We start from the raw sequence: 22,750 nt of genomic DNA on the forward strand, positions 1-22,750 counted from the left end.
TCTCTGAAACGTTCTCCGTTGAACAGGAATCAAAATGCAAGAAAGTAACCGTAATCCTGAAAGAAAGTGAAATGAATGAAAAGCAAAGTATGTGAACTCTGAATATGCCAAGAGTGCAAAGTATATGAACTTTGAAAGAGGCCAAAAAGGCAAAAGAAACAGCAAGTGGCATTGGTGCTGCAAGATGAGAAATATTGTGGATTGTAGAAAGGGAGGTCAAAGTGGTCATGTAGAGGTCTAGGTAAAATCCTTGCAGTTTCGAAAGAATTTGACAGTGAAAAGACACCCAAGACAAAACGTGGGGAAGGGAACCCCCACGAAGTAAAAGACAGGCTTGAGCCTGGCAGAGGGAAGCCTGTGCCGAACTATGAAAAGTAAAGCTTTAAAGTGGAACTGTGTATTTACGATAAGGCGGACAAAGCCCAAAGAAGTGATTTAACTACTAGAAGCTGGAAGTCCAAGCCTGAACTGTTGAATTGTACCAGTAAGCCAAAGTGTGCAAGACTGATAGAACTGTGCCAGCCACCTATACTTTTTAGGAATCTCTCTAGACCCTATCGTGCTGAATGTGGGGAAGGGAGTTGTTATTTAAGCCATACTGACATTTCTTTTTGAGACACTATTTTCCTTTTTTATTCCCTGAACACATTTGTTGTTTAGTTTTTTTTTTTTTAGTATAGGCCTTTTTATTTTGACTAGACTGACTTGGACTTGTTTGTGATTTATTTAATGGTAGAAACTACTCCCATTCTCGAGTTAGGGGCAGTTAGGAATTCTACCAACCCACCAAAATACAAAATAAAGGTTTTTGAAACTTGTATCCATTTTGTCTGTGACTACTACCGATACCATGCCTTCCTTACAGGCACAACAGGTGATGAAAGTTCCAGTTTCACATTTTTTTCTTTGAATGTTTGCACCTCAACCTGGGGGTTAGGGGGTGCGGGACAGAAGGAAGGAACAGGGGATGGTGTTTATGCTTGGAGGGCGAGCACTGCCCCATGCCAGTGCAAACTTGGGTTGACAGGGCCCAGACTTGCAGCAGCCCAGTAGAATCCAGCGCAGAGAGGGGGCGGGGTGTGTGTGTGGTGTGCGTGTGGGTGTCCTGCAAATGGGGGAGGTGGGAGGTTTAGGAGGAAGCCCCTGAAATGGCCATTTTCCCCATTAATGCAGCCTTTTTGGTATGCAGCATTCAACAGAAAGTATTCAGAAATAGCACCCAGTCATATAAAGTGACACAACCTCCTTGGCCAGTTGTTGTGGAGTTACTGCCATCCATAACTGCATTTAACTGAATAGCCTCTCTAGACTATCAAATTATGTTAAGTGGTCTATTCTCTTGATTGGAGCAGATGTATTAAACACAGACTGCACCATCCACTTAATTTATGGTACCCTGTCCAGTCTTATCTCACCAGCAGCAATAGAGCGCAAAGTTTGCCCAAAGGCACATTGTGGCTACTTAGACCGGGTGGTGGAACAGAAGCTAGAAAAGATATTCTTCAGGGAACGCCTACATGAAATACAGTCATCCACCATCCAAAGAGCACAAGGGATGGAGTTCCACAAGGAAGCAGTAGCAACTTGTTTTTATCCAGCGTAGTTGAGTGCTTTCGTCACTTCTCAAATATAGAGGCAAAATAATCTGAGACTCTGGCCCAATATGTCCCCAACCGTCCCCGACTATTTTCGACAATCTGCCTTTCTATCACCATAAGTTTACCCATGCCCTGTTTCCGGTGTGAACGTATAGGTGTCTATGAAGCCTTCGCTAGCAATTTAGCAGGGAAGGCAGCACAATGTAAATGTTCCGGTATGGTTGGCAAGTATTGATCTTTCACTAAAAGTGCTTGAGCTCTAGAGGCGAGGTCTATGATTTCAGTCCCATCGTACTCTGGGTTGTTTATTGACTATTTATTTATTTATTTATTTATTTATTTATTTATTTGTGTAGCGCACCACACGCATAGGCATTAGGGCGCAGGTTACAGGAAGCACAGTAGTATAGTGCAGAGTGCAGGAACATAGGTGATAAGTCATTTGTGAGATCAACGTTACAGGTAGAACATCACTCTAGAGAGAAGGCAGACTGGAGGTTATGGTCGTGCTGGTTAAAGGAAGCGCAGTAATATGGGACAAAGTGCAGGTATATAGGTGATCGGACATTTTGTGGTAACAAAGTTGCGGGTAGTACAACACTATAGAGAGAAGGCATGCTGGAGGTTATGCGTCTTGTGAGAAAAGCCAAGTTTTGAGGCTTTTGCGGAAGGACGAGAGGGACGTTTCGGCCCTGAGCTGGGGAGGTAGGGCATTCCAATATTTAGCTGCTGCTAGAGGGAAACTGCGTCCTCCAGATTTTTGGAGTTGGAATGTAGGTGTTACAAGCAGGTTGGATTGAGATGCTCTCGTTATGAGCTTTCGTAAACATTTTGACAAGGTATTTAGGGGCAGTGTTTTCTAGACATTTGTATGTGAGAGTGAAGGTTTTGAAGTGTATTCGCTCATGGATAGGGAGCCAATGGGCACTTCTTGCGGCAGAGATACGTTCGGTTTTCGGGATATTTAACACTGCTGTAAGTGCATTATTTTTAATTACTTGCAGTTTTTTAAAGTTGCTAGTGGAGGTTCCAGCAAAGAGGGCATTGCAGTTGTCAAGTCTCGACATAATGAGGGTTCTTGCTAAGGTGAGGCAACTGTCAGTGGAGAGGAAGTGTTTGCTTGCATTGATCTGTTTGGTAATATGGGCTGAAGATGAGGCTATCGGGTTCACCTGTCTCAGTGGAAGGGATGCATCCAGGTATATACCCAGAGTTTTTTACTGCTTTAGAAATAGGGATGGTGTTTCCATCAACGGTGAAGGATGTGTAGGCCTTGTCAAGTTTGTTTAGTAGGTTGCGAGATCCTACGAGCAGTAGCTCTGTTTTATCATCGTTGAGGCACAGCAAGCGCATGGCCATCCAGGCCTGGATACTTTGGTAAGCTGTGTTCAAGGAATCTGTGTCTTTGGCATAGTTGCCGGTGATGGGAATGAGGATTTGGGTATTGTCTGCATAGTATGTGTAGAGGAAACCCAGTGAGTCAAGGAGGTCGAAGAGGGGCTTTGTGAAGATGTTGTATAGTGTTGGTGAGACACAGGAGCGACACCACAGGAAGACTGGGACGGGGGTGCCGAGGCTCATGGTGAAAAGACTCTCATGGTTCTGTTGGAGAGGAATGATTCAATCCATATTATTGCTTTCGGTTAGAAGTGGGCTGCAGATGCCAAGTGATGGCACAAGGTTTTGGGATCCACCAGGTCGAAAGCAGCTGAGAGGTCAAGTAAGAGGATGAGGGCCATTTTTCCACTATCCTTACATTCGTCCATTTCTATTTTTAGATCAAGGAGAGCCTTGAGGGTTATAATTATAATTGGTTATTTATAACGTGCTTAATACCGAAGAGGTTTCTAAGCGCGGACCCGGTATTGGAACCTGTGTTGCTCTGCGTCGTCTTGCTTCCAAGATGAGCGCATTGCCACTGAGCTATACTACACATTGCTATTGTTGAAGTTGATCGGTTGCTTTTGGGTCAGAATCTTGGGTCAGTTAGCCCCCATGTTGCTGGCATCTCCGCACCACCAAAAGGAGAAGGAAATGGGAGTAGAGTACTAAAATGTGGTAAAAACAAAAGGAATCGGCCATCCCTGCTCAGCTGTTCCTCACTAGGACCCATATACTCTATTTGTGCAGCCCCCACAAGTAAAAGTGTGAACCTAGGCTGAGTGACAAGAGGTTCAAATTCGGGAGACACTGCTTCTCCTGGCCTACTCCGTCTGTTTATTTACTCTACACTCTCTTGCTATTGCAATACCCACAATATTTCGGATTCCTCCTCAAATTTGTCTCATGCTTCGAGATCACATAGCTCTGCTGCGTTCTATTGATCCCCCTTGACCCAATCACAGCTTTGCCCAATGCATGAGAAAGCAATCCAACACTGGTTAGCGGCAGGTTGGAAGTGGGCACGCAGCTCACTAGAACATACAAGCATGGGACATTCGCTAAAAGTAACTGAAACAGCAAACACAATTGTCTTTGCTCCCTATATCAACTGGTGCCCATTATGAATATCTGAAAAAGCCATACACATTCAAAACGTGAGCACACAGCTCATTTTAAAATTGTATTCTGTACTTTACACTATTTTTGAATAGCAAAGAGCACACACAGTAAACAACACTTACCCAACAGCTCGCATGTCTTCATGTCATACTCTTCTGCCATTTCTTTCCCATCAGGAAAAAGGTAGTGGACTTTCCTTCTTCCTATAAAAACACAAAAAGGCATCAGGGAAATATGCACCATATTGAGAAATCCCACACATGGTTTCAGTAGTAACCTCAATTTGTACACAACAGTTTTGTAAGAAATATCTTACATTCTAAAACTGCGACAGTTGTGCATGTGTAAGTCCTTGTTTATTCGTTTCTTTTGAGATTTTTCAATAACAAATATGATCTCACAGGATAGCAGCTTTACATTTTAAATGTGTCACCATCGAAAATATAAAATATTGTACAACAATGAAGACGTTACAAAATAAGTGTGCTCACATTTTAAATAGTGAGCGTTTTGCTTTGATTCAGTAATGCACAAAGATATTTGCACTACAATATTAATATGCAGCGTTTTGGATGGTAAAAAGCACCAAATAATAAGCACAAACTAAAAACAAACTATATTCAGCAGGGATTATGATGATGATGCACTTCTGGTTCGTCACTTTTTGCTGATGGTAAAGCCGGGAAGGGCCAGTACTGCTTGCGGGTACCGGACTCGAATGGCCAGGCAATGATGATGCCTCATCAATGTTAAAATGAAAAGGACTAAATAAAATGGATATCACCTTAACTTAATTCAATTCTTACAAACTCTTTCAACTAATATTTGATACAGCGTGTAATGTGGAACCTCCTTCCAGCTGACCTACGGAATGGATCTTGTGCAAAACAAAAACAATTCAAGAAGGATTTGAAAACCTCTCTTTTTTATAGGAACCCTGATTGATCTGTACTTTTCTTCTTTTCTCCTGGATTTGTGATTGATTGGTTAGGTTATGTGTTTGTTGGTCCTGGTGCTCTGAGACCCTAGGGTGTGTGGCACCCTAAACAAAAATTAAAATAAATAAATCACCCACCCAAGGTGCATGTTCCTTGGAGCAGATTGTAGTTGGCGACAGGAGTTATTATCCAATGCATTTCAGACCCTGTAGGTCCATCCTCAAGGAATACATCTGTCTTCCAGGCATGAAGATTGCTTTCTTCCACAATCTCAAAACAAACTAGGTAATTGCTGGAAGGTTTAGAATACATCTTAACCTCTGGCATTGCTCTGGTGAGGCCCAACAAGGCCGAAACATCTTTGGGGAAGCTTGTGGTCTCGTGTAGAAGGGATGTGACGAAGCAGTTTGGTCTGGACTGTCCCTTTTGGGGTGGGACCAAGCCCAATTTGCATATTGTCTTTCCCCTTTTGGAATGGCTCGGCAGGCGAAGCACAATGGTCTGCAGGGTTGCCCGAAGCAATGGCAGAGGTTAAGTTTCATTCAAAACCTTCCAGCCATGACACCTTTTGTTTGGCTTCTGCCACAATCTGACATTATCAAAAGATGCTGTTCATGGCCCCATCAATGTGCCACTAATGCCGGGATTTTTTGCCTCCTCACTTCTCTGAATGCACATAGCACACCATTTCTTACACTTGAAGAGTCAATTATCTTCTTATTTATTGTTCTTATTTATTGCTTTATGTATTACTGTTTATCCTATGTACTGCACTTCTCCCTCCCACTTCCCACCCTTGCACTTTTCCCGTGCACTTGCGCGATCGCAATGTCACCTGGCCCAGTAAAATTGTTGTCTCCGTCTTCCCCATGTTCCCCTCCCTTACCTCGTCGCGCCTTGAAACACTTGTGTATAGGCATGTTATAAATGCCATATCATATCACTAGCCAATGGCTAGTGGCGAGTGCAATTTATGTGGCCTGGGTAAAGGGTCTATTTCAAAAGGCCCAAACCAATTTATGACAAGGGGAGGGCAGCAGAGATTAATAACTAACGTCCTCTCCCACATTAGCTAATTTCCCTTCAGAAGCTGGTAAGTCCATTTAAGATGCACTAGGTGATAAAGGTGCATTCATGGAAAAACTCACACTGTTTAAGGTGGCCCAATTGAGTTCGTTTTTCACAATAACAGACCCCAGAGTCATCCAACCTTTGCCATTGAGGGTTATGGTCTGTTTCAAACCCTTGTTCTACTTGACTTTGGAAGGTGCCAAGTCAGACAGTCTTCCTCTTTCCTCACCCAGCCATTCAATCTGGAAGCAAGTATTAAGAGGCTAAATTGTTCAGTGCCCACTCTTAGAGAAAGCTGCAAAAGATAATGCCTGACTATTTCAAGGGGCACCCTTAGTTCAATTTCACTCCATTCCTGCCAGCCGAACAAAACAGACAGACAACGCAAGTGTAACGCAACTCCCTCAGGACCTGCATGATTATAATATCAGAAGTATTATTGTTGACGATAGTAGCAGTACTACACCATTCGCAGGACAAGTCCTAACAGTTCCAGGAGTTCAGCTTGCTGAAAAATCCAGCATCCAAAAGCCAAGGTGCTAAGGGCCAAAAGGGCAAAGGAGAATGGGGGAGGTGGGGAAAAGAGGAGTGGAGGTGGAGAACAATAACTGAACAAGACAGAACAGGACAAATACCAAGCCCCAATACCACGCAGTGCACAGCCAAGAGTGTGACAAGTGGAATACTCAGGGAATATCAAAACACACTGTACTACAGAAGGCCCATGAAACAAACTGCCAAGGGGCTACCAGAAATAATCTACTGGGCTACAAGAAGGGGAGTGTTTGTTTTGTTTTGTTTATTTATAGAGCGCGCCAAACCCGAAGGTATCTGGGCTCTTTTACTTAGGGAAACATACAAGGTTATGGTTGACAGTAGCATGTAGCATTGTGTTACAGATCAAGGCTGCATTGTTCTATACTAATTATTATTAGAAGTAATTTAGGTTAGAGCCCTTAATATCCAATATCAGCTAGAAATGGTGTAGGCTAATAGTAACTCTAATAGTAGAGGGCGTGGCTTGGATGGCCACGTAGGAGGCTGTGTCTTCACGGAGCTCCGCAGATGCGGCATCGATCCTGGGAAGAAGGGGCGCACGCAGTGACCAGCCGGCCCTGCAAACTCACACATCCGTGTATGAAGGTTGTGGCGACATTCGCCGAAAGTTTGGCGCGTGGGGAGTGCTCCGGACTCGAGTTATCCTCGCCGCAGTGCAGCTGGTCCAGAACTGAAGACGCAGACAAAATGGCGGCCAGCACAAAGAAGACGACGCGAGCGGTGGTCTTGGGCCTGAAACTATTGAGACCCCAATAACAAACTTTTCGCTTGCCGCCCGAAGCGTGTTCGAAGAGCGGAGCGGGAGCGAACACTGTGGGGGCTGTGGACAAGACAGACTCCAACGAGGGACAGCACGGTGAGACCGTGCCTAATTGTCGCGACAAGATGTCTGCCAAAGCGGGGCGACCCCAGGCCAAGCAGCCCACGATGGAGGCCTACACCAAGTCTCCCCCGAGCGCCCCTGCGGTCGCGGGGGACCCACCGGGCACAATCCAGGAGGTGCTGGCAGCAATCGCTGATTTGAAGGTGGCCTGGGAAACGAAGCTAGGCCTGGCCATGAAGGAGCTGCAAGTGGGCCTGGACCTCAAGATCGGAGCGGTCCAGGAAGAGGTGAACCTGCTGCGACAAGATGTGCGTACGATCGCAAAGCGCACGGGGGCACTGGAAAAGGAGCTGATCCCGAATGCGGAGGCGTGCGCTTCACATGCTAAGGAGCTGCATGCCCTGATTCAGCGAGTCGGCAACTTGGAGGATAGAGCAGAGCAAGCGGAAGGGCGCGCCAGACGCAGCAACATTCGTATAGTGGGTGTCCCAGAAGGAATTGAGGGCCCGAATCCCACGGAATACGTCGAAACAATGCTTTTGCAGGAGATAACTGGCGGGGTGCTGACCCAGGGGTTTGCGGTAGAAAGGGCGCATAGGGCCCTGACCAGGAGGCCGGCCCCGGGGGCCCCCCCACGGCCGCTGATCGCGAAGATCTTGAATTATCGTGATCGCGAGAGGATTCTTGAATTTTTTCGGAAAGGAGGAACGATTGAAAGGGGGTCGGCGAATATAACGGCGTACCCGGATTATACGCTCCTGGTGCAGCGGAATCGAATGAACTTCGGAGCGGTAAAGAGGAGGCTCAGGGAAGTAGGCCTCCGCTACATGTTGCTTTACCCCGCCAGGCTGAAGGTATTTTACAAGAACAAATCCTTGTTCTTCGAGACTCCTACTGAGGCGATGGACTGGCTGGACTTGCAGGGCCAACCTCAAGAACCGGATGCCCAGACGGAAGAGGCTGAGGATAAGTAATACGTGACGAGAGCACCCTAAGCGCCATAGTTATGACATTGGGACTGGAATATAGGATGCTGTTGTGCTGGTGGGACGGAAGCCAAGGTATTTGCCGGCGGGTCCCGTCGGGCGCGCCTCTCCTGACATAGATGATAGGGCTCCTGTGAAGCGCTCTCTGACCCCAATAGTAGTTTGTTTAGTTAGGTCACCGTTAGATTGGTGACGCCCTACAGGGTCCGGGTCCTCAAATACGGGACAGGTCCAGAAGTGGGTAGGCCTGAGATCCAGGGATGGAGCTGGGCAATTGTTGGGGGTTGGTAGGAAGGGGGGAGGGTGGGAGTTGTGTGCTGTGGGGTGGATGGGGGGGATGGGATAAGGGGATTCCGTTTGTAACTTTTTGGGAAAGAGCCAGAAAACTAATTAGCAACGGGAGCATCGGGAGCAGGGTTGGGATGGGAACGGCCAGAACGGATGGCGTCGGGTAACCTCAAAGTTGTGACCTGGAACGTACGGGGCCTCAACAGCTACCTGAAACGGAATAAAGTAATGCTGTACTTAAAGAGAATGCGTATAGATATAGCCCTGCTGCAGGAGACACACCTTACTAGCGAGAAGCAGGAGATGGTTAAGAAGAAATGGAAGGGCACGGTGGTGGGGGCTGCGTACTCTGCATATGCTAGAGGGGTCATCACGTGGGTGGCGCCGCACGTGCCGTTCCGAGTGCTTAGCCACACGGCAGACTCTGAGGGCAGGATTGTGGTGGTGACGGGCCTCTTGGAGAACAGGGAAGTGCACATTGTAAACGTGTATGCCCCCAACGACGATACGGCAGCTTACTTTAGGACTCTTTATGGTACAATGGGGTCCCTGGCAGGGAGTACGGTAGTGTGGGGGGGGGACTTCAATTGCACCCTGAATCCTAGGATGGATAGATCAATGGACAGGGCGGGAAAAACGTCGCCGGCGGCCAGAGCGCTAGGAACATTATTGAGGGACCGAAACCTAGTGGATGTATGGAGGAGAATGCACCCAGAGGATAGGCAATATTCACACTACGCAGCGCCACATAACTTGCACACCAGGCTCGACTACATATTTGTGACGGCCGAGATATTGGGGGACATAGTGGGGGCGGAATATAGGGCCCGAGTATTATCTGATCACTCGCCCCTGATAGTGGAATGGAAACACCAGCCCCCAAGACCGCGGATCCCGACATGGAGGCTTAGGACCGAGGCGCTACAGGATGAGGGGTTTCGGGAAGGCCTACGGGATTCCATTGAGGAATACTTTGATATAAATACGGGCAGTGTACGCTCGATGGGCACTCTGTGGGAAGCGTTTAAGGTGGTGGTGCGCGGGGTGGCCATTTCTAAGGCTAAAGGGCTCCAGGGGGGTGTAGAAAAGGAACTCCAAGCAGCGGAAAGTGAGCTAGAAGACCTCACGCGGTGTGAAAACACCGCTCATGGCAATAGAACTAGGATAAAAGACTTGCAGACTACCTGCAGTGAACTCTGGGACAGGCTGTGCAGACTTAATCACAGGAGATACACTGAGAGGATACATGCAGGTGGCGACAAGCCAGGCAGACTGCTGGCCTGGCTATATAAGTGTGAGACTCCCCGCTCGGTGATTAGTGAGGTCAAGGGCGATGGAGGTTGCATGTGTAACACCCAAGTGGAGGTAAACAAGCAGTTCCACAAGTTCTATAGGCACTTGTACGAGGACACTGGGGAGGACATGGGACAAGTTATACGCGATACATTGGAGGACATAGAGTTGCCCACCCTAGATGACCTAGAGCGTGCAGAGTTAGACGCACCTATCACCTCTGATGAGCTGGAGGTAGTGATCCAGAATCTGCCCACATGTAAGGCGCCTGGCACAGACGGATTGCCTGGCGAGTTCTACAAAACATATAAGCAGGAGCTAATCCAACCACTGCTAGCTACTTTTAATGAGGCCTACGAGCAGGGCGAACTCCTGTCGTCCCTCCGCGAGGCCGTGATCGTCCCACTCCTGAAACCAGGGAAGCCAGCCGACGAGTGCGGGTCTTATAGACCACTGTCCATGCTCAACCAGGACAGCAAAATACTCACGGAAGTGCTGGCCAACAGGTTGAAGAGGGTGATTGGGAAGCTGATACACCCAGACCAGACAGGTTACGTCCCGGGTAGAAACATTACAGATAACCACAGAAGGCTACACCATGTTATTGATCAGACTGAAAGGGAATCGGGTGAGCTAACCATAGTGTCACTGGACGCAGTCAAGGCCTTTGACTCGGTAAGATGGCCCTGGCTGAAAGCGGTCTTGAAGGGATTCGGAATGGGACCGGGATACCTCAGGTGGGTCCAGCTGCTCTACAGCGCCCCGCTGGCGAGAGTTAAAACTGGGGCCATAATCTCTGACGCCTGGCAACTTAGTAGAGGGACCAGACAGGGGTGCCCCTGGTCGCCTATGCTATACATACTAGCATTAGAACCGTTGGCGGTGTGTCTGCGTCATCAATACGGGGAGGTGGGCATAAGAACGAATAGCGGCACGCACCTGATATCACTATATGCGGACGACATGTTGCTCTACCTGCATTATCCAGAGGAAAACCTGCAGTATGTGTTAGAGGTAATGGAGCGATATGCCACCCTTTCTGGCATATCGGTGAACCTCGGAAAGTCCAGTCTCTTTCCTCTGGGCAGATACAGGAACGTCCCGTCGCAGAGGTTGCCTGTCCTACTGATTCCATGGCAGACAGAAACGTTCAGGTACCTGGGATTAAACATCTACCATAAAATAGAGGCAGAACACAAACACAATACGGAAAGAGCGCTTGAAGGGATTAAAAACAGCATGGTTTTTTGGGCCAAATTGCCCCTGACCATGATGGGGAGAGCGGCCTTGCACTTTTTTGTGAACATCCCGTTTCTGATACCAAAAAGCCTTTTCGTTAAACTACACAGCATGTGCAGGGGTTTTCTATGGGGAAGCTCCAGGAATAGGGTGGCCCTGTGGAAGCTCCAGAACCCGTACGACAAAGGTGGCATAGGCCTGCCAAACTTTGAGCTCTACTACCTCGCGGGGCAGCTGTTGTATGTGGCTAGGTGGCTCTCAGTGGAAGACTCGGCAGAGGTGCGACTTCTGCATGGAGATTCGGCCCCGTACTTCCTGCAGGAGGTGGTGTGGTTGTGCAGGGATCCAATGGTGGGCAGGGGACGGCTGTTGAGACTGGGCTGGGAGATCTGGCAAAGGACTTGGAAGATGATGGGTGACCGAGAACCATACTCTCGGCAGGCCCCGCTGGTGGTCCTGTGCGGGGACGACCCTCAGCTATTCGAATCAGTTCGAAGATACTGGGAGCAGGTGGGCCTGGCCACCCTCGGGGATATATGGCGGGGTGGTGAGGCGCTGGACTTCCAGAGGTTGCAGGAGGAGACGGGGGTGCATGAAGGCCAATATATTACTTATGCCAGGCTTATTAATAAGACTAGGGAAAGATGGCCCGAGACAGTGCTTGCGAAGGACCCTGAGACCTCCCTAGAAACCATGTATGATGTGTCAGAGGGCGGGCACGAAATCTCGAGAATATATGAACTCTTACGAGAGAGGGCGGGGAAGGAGTTGCCCCGTCTAAGACAGGAATGGGAGGAGGAGGTGGGAGGACCTATGCTGGATGGGCAATGGGAATGGGCACAGAGATACCATAAAAAGGTGTCTCGCAATGCTAGATTTCAACAGCTTCAGCTGTATGTTACCCACAGGGCCTACCTGACCCCGGGGAAGATTGCAAGGTTCGGGGGCCCAGCCACGCAGCAATGCCCTAGGTGTGGGGAGGTGGACGCGGAGCTGCTGCATATGTTCTGGGCCTGCCCGGAAGTGCGCAAGTTCTGGAACGAGGCCAAAACGAGGCTGGCTGGCGGGGGAGTGGCGCTGGATGTAGAATCGGCTTGGTCATGTATGCTAGGGCTCTTTCCCAGACCCAGGCACTCCAAACACATAAGTAAAATGAAGGACCTGGCCTATGTTCTGGCCAAGCGCAGGATCGCAATGGGCTGGAAGGCAGCCCGTCGACCCAGGGTGGAACTGTGGTGGGCAGATCTCTTAAAGTGGGCGGAAGCCGAATCTGTTGTCTGGTTTGAGGCGGTCACCAGGGGGGGGCGAAGAGGAAGTGGGGCCCCTGTTGGCCTGGCGGCAATTGGTGTCTTCCATAGCTAATTCCTGCCAGAGTAACAACGAAACAGAAGACTTGGGAAATGTCTTCTTAAACACTGCTCTGCCCGAGAACGCTCCAGCAGCTGACATGGAAGATTTGGCTCTAGTTGAAGGGGGGGGGGGTGGGGAGTTCCAATGGACACTAAATGACACATGATGCGTTTTGTATATTGAAACAGTTGAAATGTATGTTTGGCTTTAAAAAAAAAAAAATTGAATAAAAATATTTTTAAAAAGAAACTCTAATAGTAACTGATATTAGCTACGAATAGTGTTAGCGAGGGGAGGATTATAAAGCATCAACTCAAACTGCAGTGCTCGCACACTCCTGGCTCTTGTACACTCTCTTGAGCACTCACTCACGCTGTCCCTCCCTCCCAGTCCTTTGTGCCACTGGGCCAGTGCTGAGAGCGTTAGGAGAGGTGGGGGGGGGGGCATGAGAATACCAGAGCAGGACCACTTACTCTCGCTGCTCCCTCTTGCTGCTCCCTTCTCTGCCTTTCCCTCCCTCCACTCCACTGTCAAGCTAATCAAAATATAGCCTCAGCTCCTGGGCCTATAGTCTCCTGTGCATCCCCCAGTTGCGTATCCACCCGGTCCACCCAACACCTCTGCACACGCACATGTCCGGACACTACTCTGCTCCCCTACTCAGTGAGCATCACAAGGGAAGGAAAAGCAAAGGATTCTCCCAGGATTCTCAGAATCAAGCCGAACCTCCAACAACATAATGCAAAATATACTGGGAGCTTTAGTCAAAGCCAGATCTGCAGTTACAGATGGAATGGCAATTCATGATATATTGTTAGACAGAAAGTGAACTTTTTGTTTCTTACAGAAACCTGGTTAACTGAGGACTGTGCCAATTCTTACTGAGCTAGCCTCCAACAGGTTTCACAATTCACAGCCAAAATGAATTACAAGAAGATATGCGTTGCTATTATTTGTACAACAAAGCTCCACAACACTTAACTATCCTGCCCCTCAATTACAAAGACTGTAATGCTCTTATCCAAATGCACTTTTTCTCCACAAAGGGCTGGATTATTTGTTCTCATCACCTGCCTGTAAAACTGAATTGACAAGTTGATAGAGTACATTATTCAGTTCTACTCGGCACCCAAGTTGCTCATTTTAAGAGACGTCAATATGTGGGCAGAAAATAATGATTGTCCTGCTTCTCGGATTCTTCTAACATACTCTGTTGCTCCCCCAAATATGGTGAACTGGATACCGAGCTTCCCTAATTGCTGCTCTTGCTTTCGGCAATCTCTTTGTGGGACATTGTTGCTCTTCGTCGTTGGACTGAGATGGTTTCTCGGGCCATGCATTTTTGTCCTGAAATACATTGCCTGTGACATGTGAAAAATATCAACCCAAGTCGTCTTCACTAGTGCTGTGACTCAGAGTTTCTGGAGAGTGGTGTTTCTTTAGTGTGAATACAGAGGTCCTGGCTCTGGTCGTCTGTAACTAAGAGTCCATCACAGAAACTAAAACCAACATCAGCCAGACCTAAAGCAAATACACACGACTCCTGGGTCGCATGCGCATGATCCATCGGTGTGAGTAGGTTCCCCTTAATCTTTGCAATAACATTGAATTGCTAGTCTTACATTTTGGGCCAGTGGGGCTTGGTTACATACCACTTTTGCCCCCCCCCCACCAAACTCAGATCCCCTTACCTGCAATATGGAGAGAAGCTGACCCCGAATTGAGGCAATTATTCCAGAAATCCCTGCACTCAGCTGTGTCATACTTATTGTGAGGGGTCAGAAATGTGGGGCGGACAACTTTGTGAAGGTTTTTAAAAATATGCCATTTTATTAACGCAAATGTTTGGATAACGCCTCACTATCCCTACCCCGATGAGGATTTCCCTACCTAAAATGAACTAATGGAAACATTCTAACAAAAGGTTTCTGTCTCTCACACTTAAACATACACCCACCCCTACAGATAAAGGGTCTATCGGCCCCTTTTACTCTCGGAAAATAGGCAAATATTCCCCAAAAATACTCCCAACTTTAAAAAAACAGGCAGGAAAACACTCCCACTTTCAAATATCTAGAGCACTGCATACACCAATCTAATAAGGTCTTAGATGGTAATTGAACAGCAACAAATATAACAGTTAAATTTGAATTATAGCTGTTTCTCCGTATAATCTGAGTGAATTCCCCTTCCCCAAATTCAAGCATTATTTGGCTCAACAGTTCCAAAAAGGTTAAGGAAATCCTGTATAATAACAAAGTTCCAACTTGATAACACAAAGTTCCAACTTGTATTCAACCAACAATTCACAAGTGTTCAACAAAAGATCCCTCTTTCGACTGGCAACATATATCTGGAAACAACTCCCTTTCATAAACACAGAATATTTCTTTACGTCCTTGATTTCAACAATATTTTTCAGGATATTTCTGAACCAGTTCACAAAACCACTTGTTTGACAATATTAAATACTTCTGCAGCAGTTAATACAACACTTGCTTCAATTATATTAATTTGTCAGGATGATTATGCATTAATGCACAAAGACACTCTATTGGTTCTGTAACTTCAAGATTTTCAAACACACCAAAGCACTTCAATGGCTTCCACCTGATCCTAATACCAGCCACGGCCTACTAGAACAAAGCTCTCTGTTCCGATACTCTTCTGCCAGAACAGATCAAAATACTACAACGCTCTCTGACCTGGTGTACTCCCCTGCCAGGCCAGAACAAACTACTACTTTTAAGTACTTTTGTGGTAAAGGTTAAGCTCAAATGAATGCCTTTTGCTCCACAACATCAAACTAGAAGACACTCTTCAAGGGAAATAAGAACCACACTGATGCTGTTTGTTACACCTGTGTAGTTGTCACACTCTCTGCAGGTTATGCTTCACTCCCTGTGAATCTTTTCTTTCAGAAGGGCAGCCTTCCTGTCACTCTTGATTTTCCCCTTTAGCATTAACCCTGTCATACAAAATTAAGACTTACCAAAATCTGTGCCAAAAGGCCCTGCTCGCTACCAAAGCTACCACTCCAAGTGCTCTTGACGAATTCAGTGTGGCGCATCCCTCTCCTGCTCCACCATTTTCTTTCTGCCAGGTTACCCAGGAGCAGTTCCTTGTCACTGTCCGATCACTTAAGCCGCCAAACTCACATTCCACAGTGTTCACACCACCGGAGTCTCCATAGGCGATGCAGCACCCGATGCTATCCCCGCCCCACTAGGCATCCAGCAAGACTCCTGTCTTCCGCCCACACTCTACAACACATACACTAAGCCTCTATTCGATCTCCTTGACACAGAGGAAATCATTTATACAAACTTGGTGGATGACAAGCAAATACTCATTCCCATCTCTGATGATTACGCCCAAGATACTACCAGTATCAACACAGTGTACAGCACCATACAAAACTGGATGGCCACCCACAACTTGCGCCTAAATGAGGAAAAAACAAAGCTCCTCATTGTGAGCTCCCCGTACTCAAAAACCTGGGTGCAGTCTACACCTCAGAGAGCATTGATGATATTGCCATCCCTGTGCTGAGACAAATCAAAACTCTGGGGGTCTACCTCAAAGAAGACCTATCCATATCTAAACACATCAATGCTCTAGCATCTGCTACAGCTTACACTGCCAGGCTCCTCTCCTTGAGCAGGCAGTTCCTCTCACCAAACAATTGCCTCACTCTTGCTCAAGCACTTATTCTCACAAATCTGGATTACTGTAATGTCTTACTAGTGGGCACCTCAGCAGCCAACATGGCCCAACTCCAGATGCTGCAAATTAAAGCTTTGCGTGCTGCTCTAGTCCTAAAACGATCAGACCACATCTCAGAAATCAGATGTGACCCTCACTGGCTGCCTATCAAAACACGGGTGGACTTCAAAACTTTGGCTTTAGCACACATATGCATCTATAATGAGGCTCCCCTCTACCTTAACTCCAGTATTGCTCAAAACCTGCCAGTGCAGGCGCGAAGATCCTGGTCCAGCATCTCGCTGGTTACTCCCCGCTTCAAGAACAAAAGAGCCAAAAGGTGTCAACTTCTGGATCACTGCTCCCACCCTTTGGAACTGCTTGCCCACCCACATCAGAAACAATCATACAATACCTTCAAAAAACGTGACAAACATGAGTAACATCCGACTCATCTGCCATGTGACCAATGATTGCTTGAATGCCACGTTTTTTCCTGCCTTTACTTTACCAATGGCTGCTTGAATGTACGTCTTGCCTTTATTGTACCAAACACTGTGATACCCCTGGGTATGGGCGTTACAAAAATGCTAAAATAAATAAATAAATAAAATAAGTAACTGCTGGCTTTCACACTTCTTTGGCTTTGGCAATGTACGTTTAAGTCATTTCCTCTCTCCGTCAAAGACTCCAGCCACTCTTCCATGAGGAATACAAATGACACGTCTCATCCACAAAGTCCCCCTGTTCCCCTGGGGCCCCTTCTCTTCCCAGGTGATCCTCCCAGCTAACATCGCCCCCACTGTAAGGAATCCTCTGCCTTTCCCTGACCACCTGGCAGGAGACTTTAGGTAGGGTTTTTGTGAAGTCTCCGTAGGATTCATCACATAATGCACAAACCGTTGCAAAGTGGACATGTATATTCCGTGAACACGCGCTTTGTTGTTTCCGGTTTATGAGGTAGTTTGCATATGCGACAGAACCTTAGCTCAGGTGGAAGTTTTAATTGGGGGCCACGGGAAAGCTGATTGATGAGCAATTGGAGAATGAATTTACATACTGCTGGATTTAGGCATAGGAGCAAATAGGACCGAGGCCTCAGGGAACTATAAACCACGTTGGGCACGTATTTATAGTTCTGTAACTTAGATAGATGTACAACATTATTGTTCCAGTCCCAGAGTACCAGTTTTCTTTTAAAAAATTCTTTAAGCACACCATAATTCTTTTCAGAGTCGAAATGAGCAACCCAATGTATACATTCCGGTGTGCTCAGTGCCATAATGTTGTTCTCTTTTCCGCCAACTGTATGCATTTAGGGGCAGCCCTCGATTTGATATAGAGCTCTCCTTTGTTTCTCAAGATGTGCCCACTCAAGAGACTAGCCCCGAGTCCAGTCTCAAGTACTCCATGGGGATAGACAAGGGTACATTTAAGACTTTCCACCAGAAAACACCCATAGGCGATTCAGCCATGCAACGTCTTTCATTGTTAAAGCCTCCAACCCATAGAGTACTGCTGGACAGTAGCACTGTTAATACACAGCCAGTATGCCTTCTAAGGTATAGATTGCTGAGTGATCAGCAAACTTATTAAACAAGTTTGTAAGATGCCAGGCTTTTCTACTTTTGGCTTCCTTTATAAGGGTGTAGTCGGCTAAGGCGCTCATCTCAAGGACCAAATAAGGGTTGTTTCCAATATAATCAATAGTCCCCAGCGATGTTACCATCGTCGTTCTGTTAATTTTCTTTCTCGCAACCAGCATAATCTTTGTCTTGCCCAGGTTCATTGACAAGTCATTTTCTATTGCATATACCTCTAGTTCATTTAACATGCTCTTCATCCCAGAGTAGGTGCGAACGGAAATTACCAAATTATATTGAGTAGCCAAGTTGGGCAGCCCAGTTCTTCCAATTTGTGCCATAAAGTGGCTAGATTGACCCGGTCAAATGCGGCCTGAAAATCCACATAGGTCACGTGGAGCGAGGGTCCTTCCCTTCGTCCAGCCACGTTTAGAAATCTTATGCTGTGCATGGTTGATGACCAGGGGAAGTGCCATCTGAAAGATGTACAGGATATTGTTTGCCTCAGCCCAGCTTTGAGGTTCTTTGAGCACAAAAGAGGCAAATAATTTCCCTGTAACATCAAGCACGGATAGCAATCTATAATTCTCGGGCAAACTCCGGTTTCCCTTTTTATAACTGGTATCAGTATAAACTGCTGCAATGTTTCAGGGATAATATGTTCTGTGCGCACCTGTCAAACAGTAGTTCTAGGATCTTAGCCCACCCTTCTGGGTCCCTCTTAATCGCAGCATTTGCCAGGCCATTGGGGCCAGGGGCTTTAGAGCTCTTTAGCTGTGTGATGGCCATTCTAATATCTTCTTGGGTCGTGCTAATAGGCCAGCGGGATACCCCATTTCAGCTAAGTTGGGGGGCAGTTTAGACATGCTCATATTCGTACTTATGTGGTTGTTCCAAACCTCCTCTTTGATAGGGTTTACTGTAAGCTTTTTTTTTTGTGCCCTTAGTCATGTGTACCTTCGCCATCATATAGTTCATAGACCTAGAGGTGTTTCTCAACTCCTTTATTTCCCTTCGCATCTTGCACTTAGCGTCCTGCATTAGCATGTCAAATGGATTTGCATACATGTTATTAGTGGCTACATGTCGATGGCCTTTATAAGCTCCCACCCTTCCAGCCTTGTGTCCTAGCCAGTTTACCATTTCATTGTCAATGAGGCTTCTGAGCATGGGCAATCAGAATAACCCTGAGCGTGACATGTGTGTGAAACCTGAGGCGTTTCTCCCAGGTTATTCCCGGGGATCCTTTGTTCAGGTGGCCAGGGGAGGGCCATTGCTTTTGGATCCAAACCCTGGTAGGCGGACGAGCAAGGGAGGATCACCAGTCCTTGGGGAATATGGGAGACACGCCCTCAGGCAAGACATGGCTCCCCCCCCCCCGTTCCGATACAATGCTACCCGACCTTCCCTCCGTTGTTGTGGGATATTGTCAAATGAGTCCCATCATACCCCAGTACCTTTCTGTAAGGAAAAGGCAAAACCATCAGGGAAAATAAAGACCATCCCTAAATTCCAACACGAGTTGTACCCCGCTTTCCTCGAAACCCACTTTTCAACAACCCTACATTCTAACCCCTTTTCCTGGCAAAAATCCACAACATCGTTATCCCTTTTTTGTAGAACACCACCATTAATATAATCCCATTCCCCTATTGAAATACCCAGGGACTGGGACAAGTAAGAGGCAGATGGGAGTCATGAAAGGATTACCCATAGGAATCCATGGGCAATGGATTCCTATGGGAAGTCTCCATGTTGTCCCGTGTTGTTTCAGGCGACGTAGTGGTGTCAGTTTGGATCTCAAGTACAGCAGGGATGCGTTGGTCCGGGTGTCGGAATTCCGGTATCTTGGTGTGCTCTTGGATGAGCGCCTGTCATGGAAGTTGCAAGTGGAAAAGACGGTGGCAAAGTGGAAACAGCGTCTTCATTTGTTGAAGGTGGTGCCGGGTCAGGAGTGGGGTGGAGGGCAGAGGAGTATGAGGATGTTGTATGTGGGATTGGTCAGGAGTGTGCTGGAGTTCGGAGATCAGCTGCAGTGCAGTTATAGTAGAACTCAGCTTAATGTGTTGGATGGTGTCCAGGCAAAGGCAATGAGAATTGTGACTGGGACTGTTGGGTCATCCCCCATAGAGGCTGTGCAAGTGTTGGCAGGAATGTTGCAATTGGATTTGAGAAGGGAGAAGTCGAGTGCTAGGTATTGGTTGCGTTGTAAGTCCCTCAGTGTGTGGCAACCTGTGAAAAAGTGTCTGGAGGTTCACTGGATGCATGCTTATAAGAGTGGGACTTGGGAGAGGAAAGGGGGGACTTTTGGATTCCAATGCGGACAGGCTGGTGAAACGATTGGGGGTGGAGGGGTTATGTATGGTGGAAGATGCAGATAGGGTTGTAGCGCCGATTTGGATGCAGCATGATCCAATTGTCTGTTTGGATTTGGCAAAGGTGGTGATCAAGAAGGGTGGCGATAGAGGGGTGATTAGGAGATTGGCGGTGAAGTATGTGGAGGGGAAAGTTGGTGCTCAAGTATATACGGATGGTTCCAGGGAACCGGAGAGGAACAGGGTTGGTATGGCTTGTTATTGTCAGGTGGATGAGGAGTTTTGGGTCGCTAGGATGTCGGATGATCTATCCGTCCGCACGGCGGAATTGATGGCTGTTAATATGGCAGTGCTTCGGATTATGGGGAAACAGTTGGCTAGGGTGGTGGCGTTTGTGGATTCGAGGAGTGCGTTGTTGGCTATCAAGGAGGGGAATTGTGATAGGAGGGATATAGTTGTGCTCATTAGACAGCGATTAGAAGAGTGTGTTGCAGGGTGTACCGTGGTGGCATTGGCTTGGGTTCCCAGTCATTGTGGGGTCTTGGGTAATGAGTTAGTGGATTGGACTGCGTATGGGGCCACGTTGCGAGGGGAGGTGCATGTGAAAGTCCCACTGAGTGTGGCTGAGGCACAGGTGATGGTGCGTGGAAGAATTAAGGATATGTGGCAGAATCAGTGGGATATGAGTTCAAAGGCGTGGCCGTTGTGTGCAGTGTGCAGGGAAGTGCGGGTTCGGGCGTTTGAGGGGGGGTGAAGTTGACACGAAGGGAGGCAACTATTTTGATTCACCTTAGGGTGGGTCATGCAGGGTTGGCGGGATGGAAGTGTTTGATGGGTAGAGTTGCATCAGCGGCGTGCGAGGCTTGCGGGTGCCCGAAGACCGTGCCTCATTTTATGTTGGACTGTGTGAGGTTTGATGTGCAGCGAGAATTGCTCAGTCAGGATGAGTGGCATTGGGGTGGTCGTGCAGGGGTTATATGATCTGTTTGTTTGGGAAAGAGGGGTGGTGGATGAACAGTATAGGTACCTGCTTCAGGTTGTGCGGGAGACAGGGAAGTGGGATGAGATCTAGTGGAGGTGGACAGCTGATTGGTGCTTATTTTGGCGAACATCATCTTAATAGATGGAAATCGCCGGCTTCAGGCCTCTGGATTCATCCTAACAAGATGAAGAAGAAAACATTTGGAGCAAGTTGGGGATGCTGGAGGGTGCCAGAAAACCAGAGAGAGACCCAAAGAGCTAAGAGGAACCAGGAAGGACTGGAGGAGGAAGGACTACCCAGACACTGAGCCTGACTGCACAGGGGAGGCTGCAGTGTGGTGTGGAAGCTGTAACTCCAAGATGCCTAAACCAGGGGCAGCTGGGTTTGCATGGTGGCACCCACAACAGAATTCCTCCCCTGGGCAAAAAAGGAGAGCGCAGGCCTCTGGGGGGCAACTGATAAGACCCTGACCCCAAGTAAACACCCAAAGTGCTCCTGCTGTTCCTAAAACCATGAGAACGCCGTTTTGGGGAGCTGGGGAAGTGTGAGCAAAATATCTAGAAGTGCATTATGGGACATGGAGTCCATAACTTTAGACTTTGAAAATTGGGAGAGGTCTGAGCCTGACTGGAGGGGGAAGACCCTTGTACGCAAATATAATCCAGTGTCACAAGGCTAAAAACTGCCCTTCCAGGTGAAGAGCAGAGTTGGGGAGGTACCATAGGAGAGCCATATACTTGACGCCAATGGAAGACTGACTGAAACGGGAAGCCTCCCATTGCAACCGGTGAGTCAAGGGGAAAGATACAGAGTAACCAAGTGGTCAGGCGAGGGATGAACGCTAATTCGAAGGTCTCTGTGAAATGTCTTGTGAACTGTGAATTAATTAACAAGCAGAAAGACGGGATACAAGATATCACTTGTGATCCTGAGAGACAGAGAATCAAAGTGATTGTTTAAAAGGCTTGTGCCCGACCCAGGAAGTCTAATTGAGTTTGAATTGTGATTACAAAACAAAAGCAAGGGGAAGCTAACCCCAATCAACCACCACAACATAGAACAACCTAGTTTGATCCCGGCTGAGGGAAACTAAACTGAAAGTGAACCATTGCTTGAGAGTGAACTACAAGGACAAGAAAGCCTTGCAAGATCTGAGCCTGACTGAGCGGGGTCCAGGGTGAACCGTGAGTCACCCGAGAAAGACTATCTTATTTTGCGAGCCTTGTATTAAGGGGATCTGAGCTCGGCTGAGCGGCGTCCGGGGAGAATAGTGAATCACATGAGACACCAAGTACTATGAAAATCTGAAAGAGGAAAAGAGCTTGTTTGTTTGTTGCATCAGGCCCTCTGGATCAAGAGACTTTGAATGGCAAAGAGACTTGGGCACGGAGGGCCCTGATGCTAATGTTTGAACTGCACCCTCGTGCTAGAGAAGCCAGAGACTGTGCTTAGATATGATATGGCATGTACAACACACCTGTACACAAGTGTTTCTAAGCTTGAGTGTACCGGCTTGTCC

The 22,750-nt window shown here is 47.5% G+C and overlaps 1 protein-coding gene across 1 annotated transcript in view; it reads right to left on the reverse strand.

Annotated features, from left to right (window-relative positions):
- The window catches only part of DPCD (deleted in primary ciliary dyskinesia homolog (mouse)), a 387,341-nt gene that overhangs the window by 321,593 nt on the left and 42,998 nt on the right, over positions 1-22,750 (reverse strand). Inside the window, exon 2 of the mRNA XM_069611638.1 lies at positions 4,223-4,303. Coding sequence (XP_069467739.1) covers positions 4,223-4,303 — 81 coding nt within the window. The remainder of the gene's footprint in view (positions 1-4,222; positions 4,304-22,750) is intronic.

The sequence above is a fragment of the Ambystoma mexicanum genome, chromosome 8 (assembly GCF_040938575.1).
Source record: "Ambystoma mexicanum isolate Mex_15411 chromosome 8, UKY_AmexF1_1, whole genome shotgun sequence".
Taxonomy (NCBI): Eukaryota; Metazoa; Chordata; class Amphibia; order Caudata; family Ambystomatidae; genus Ambystoma; species Ambystoma mexicanum.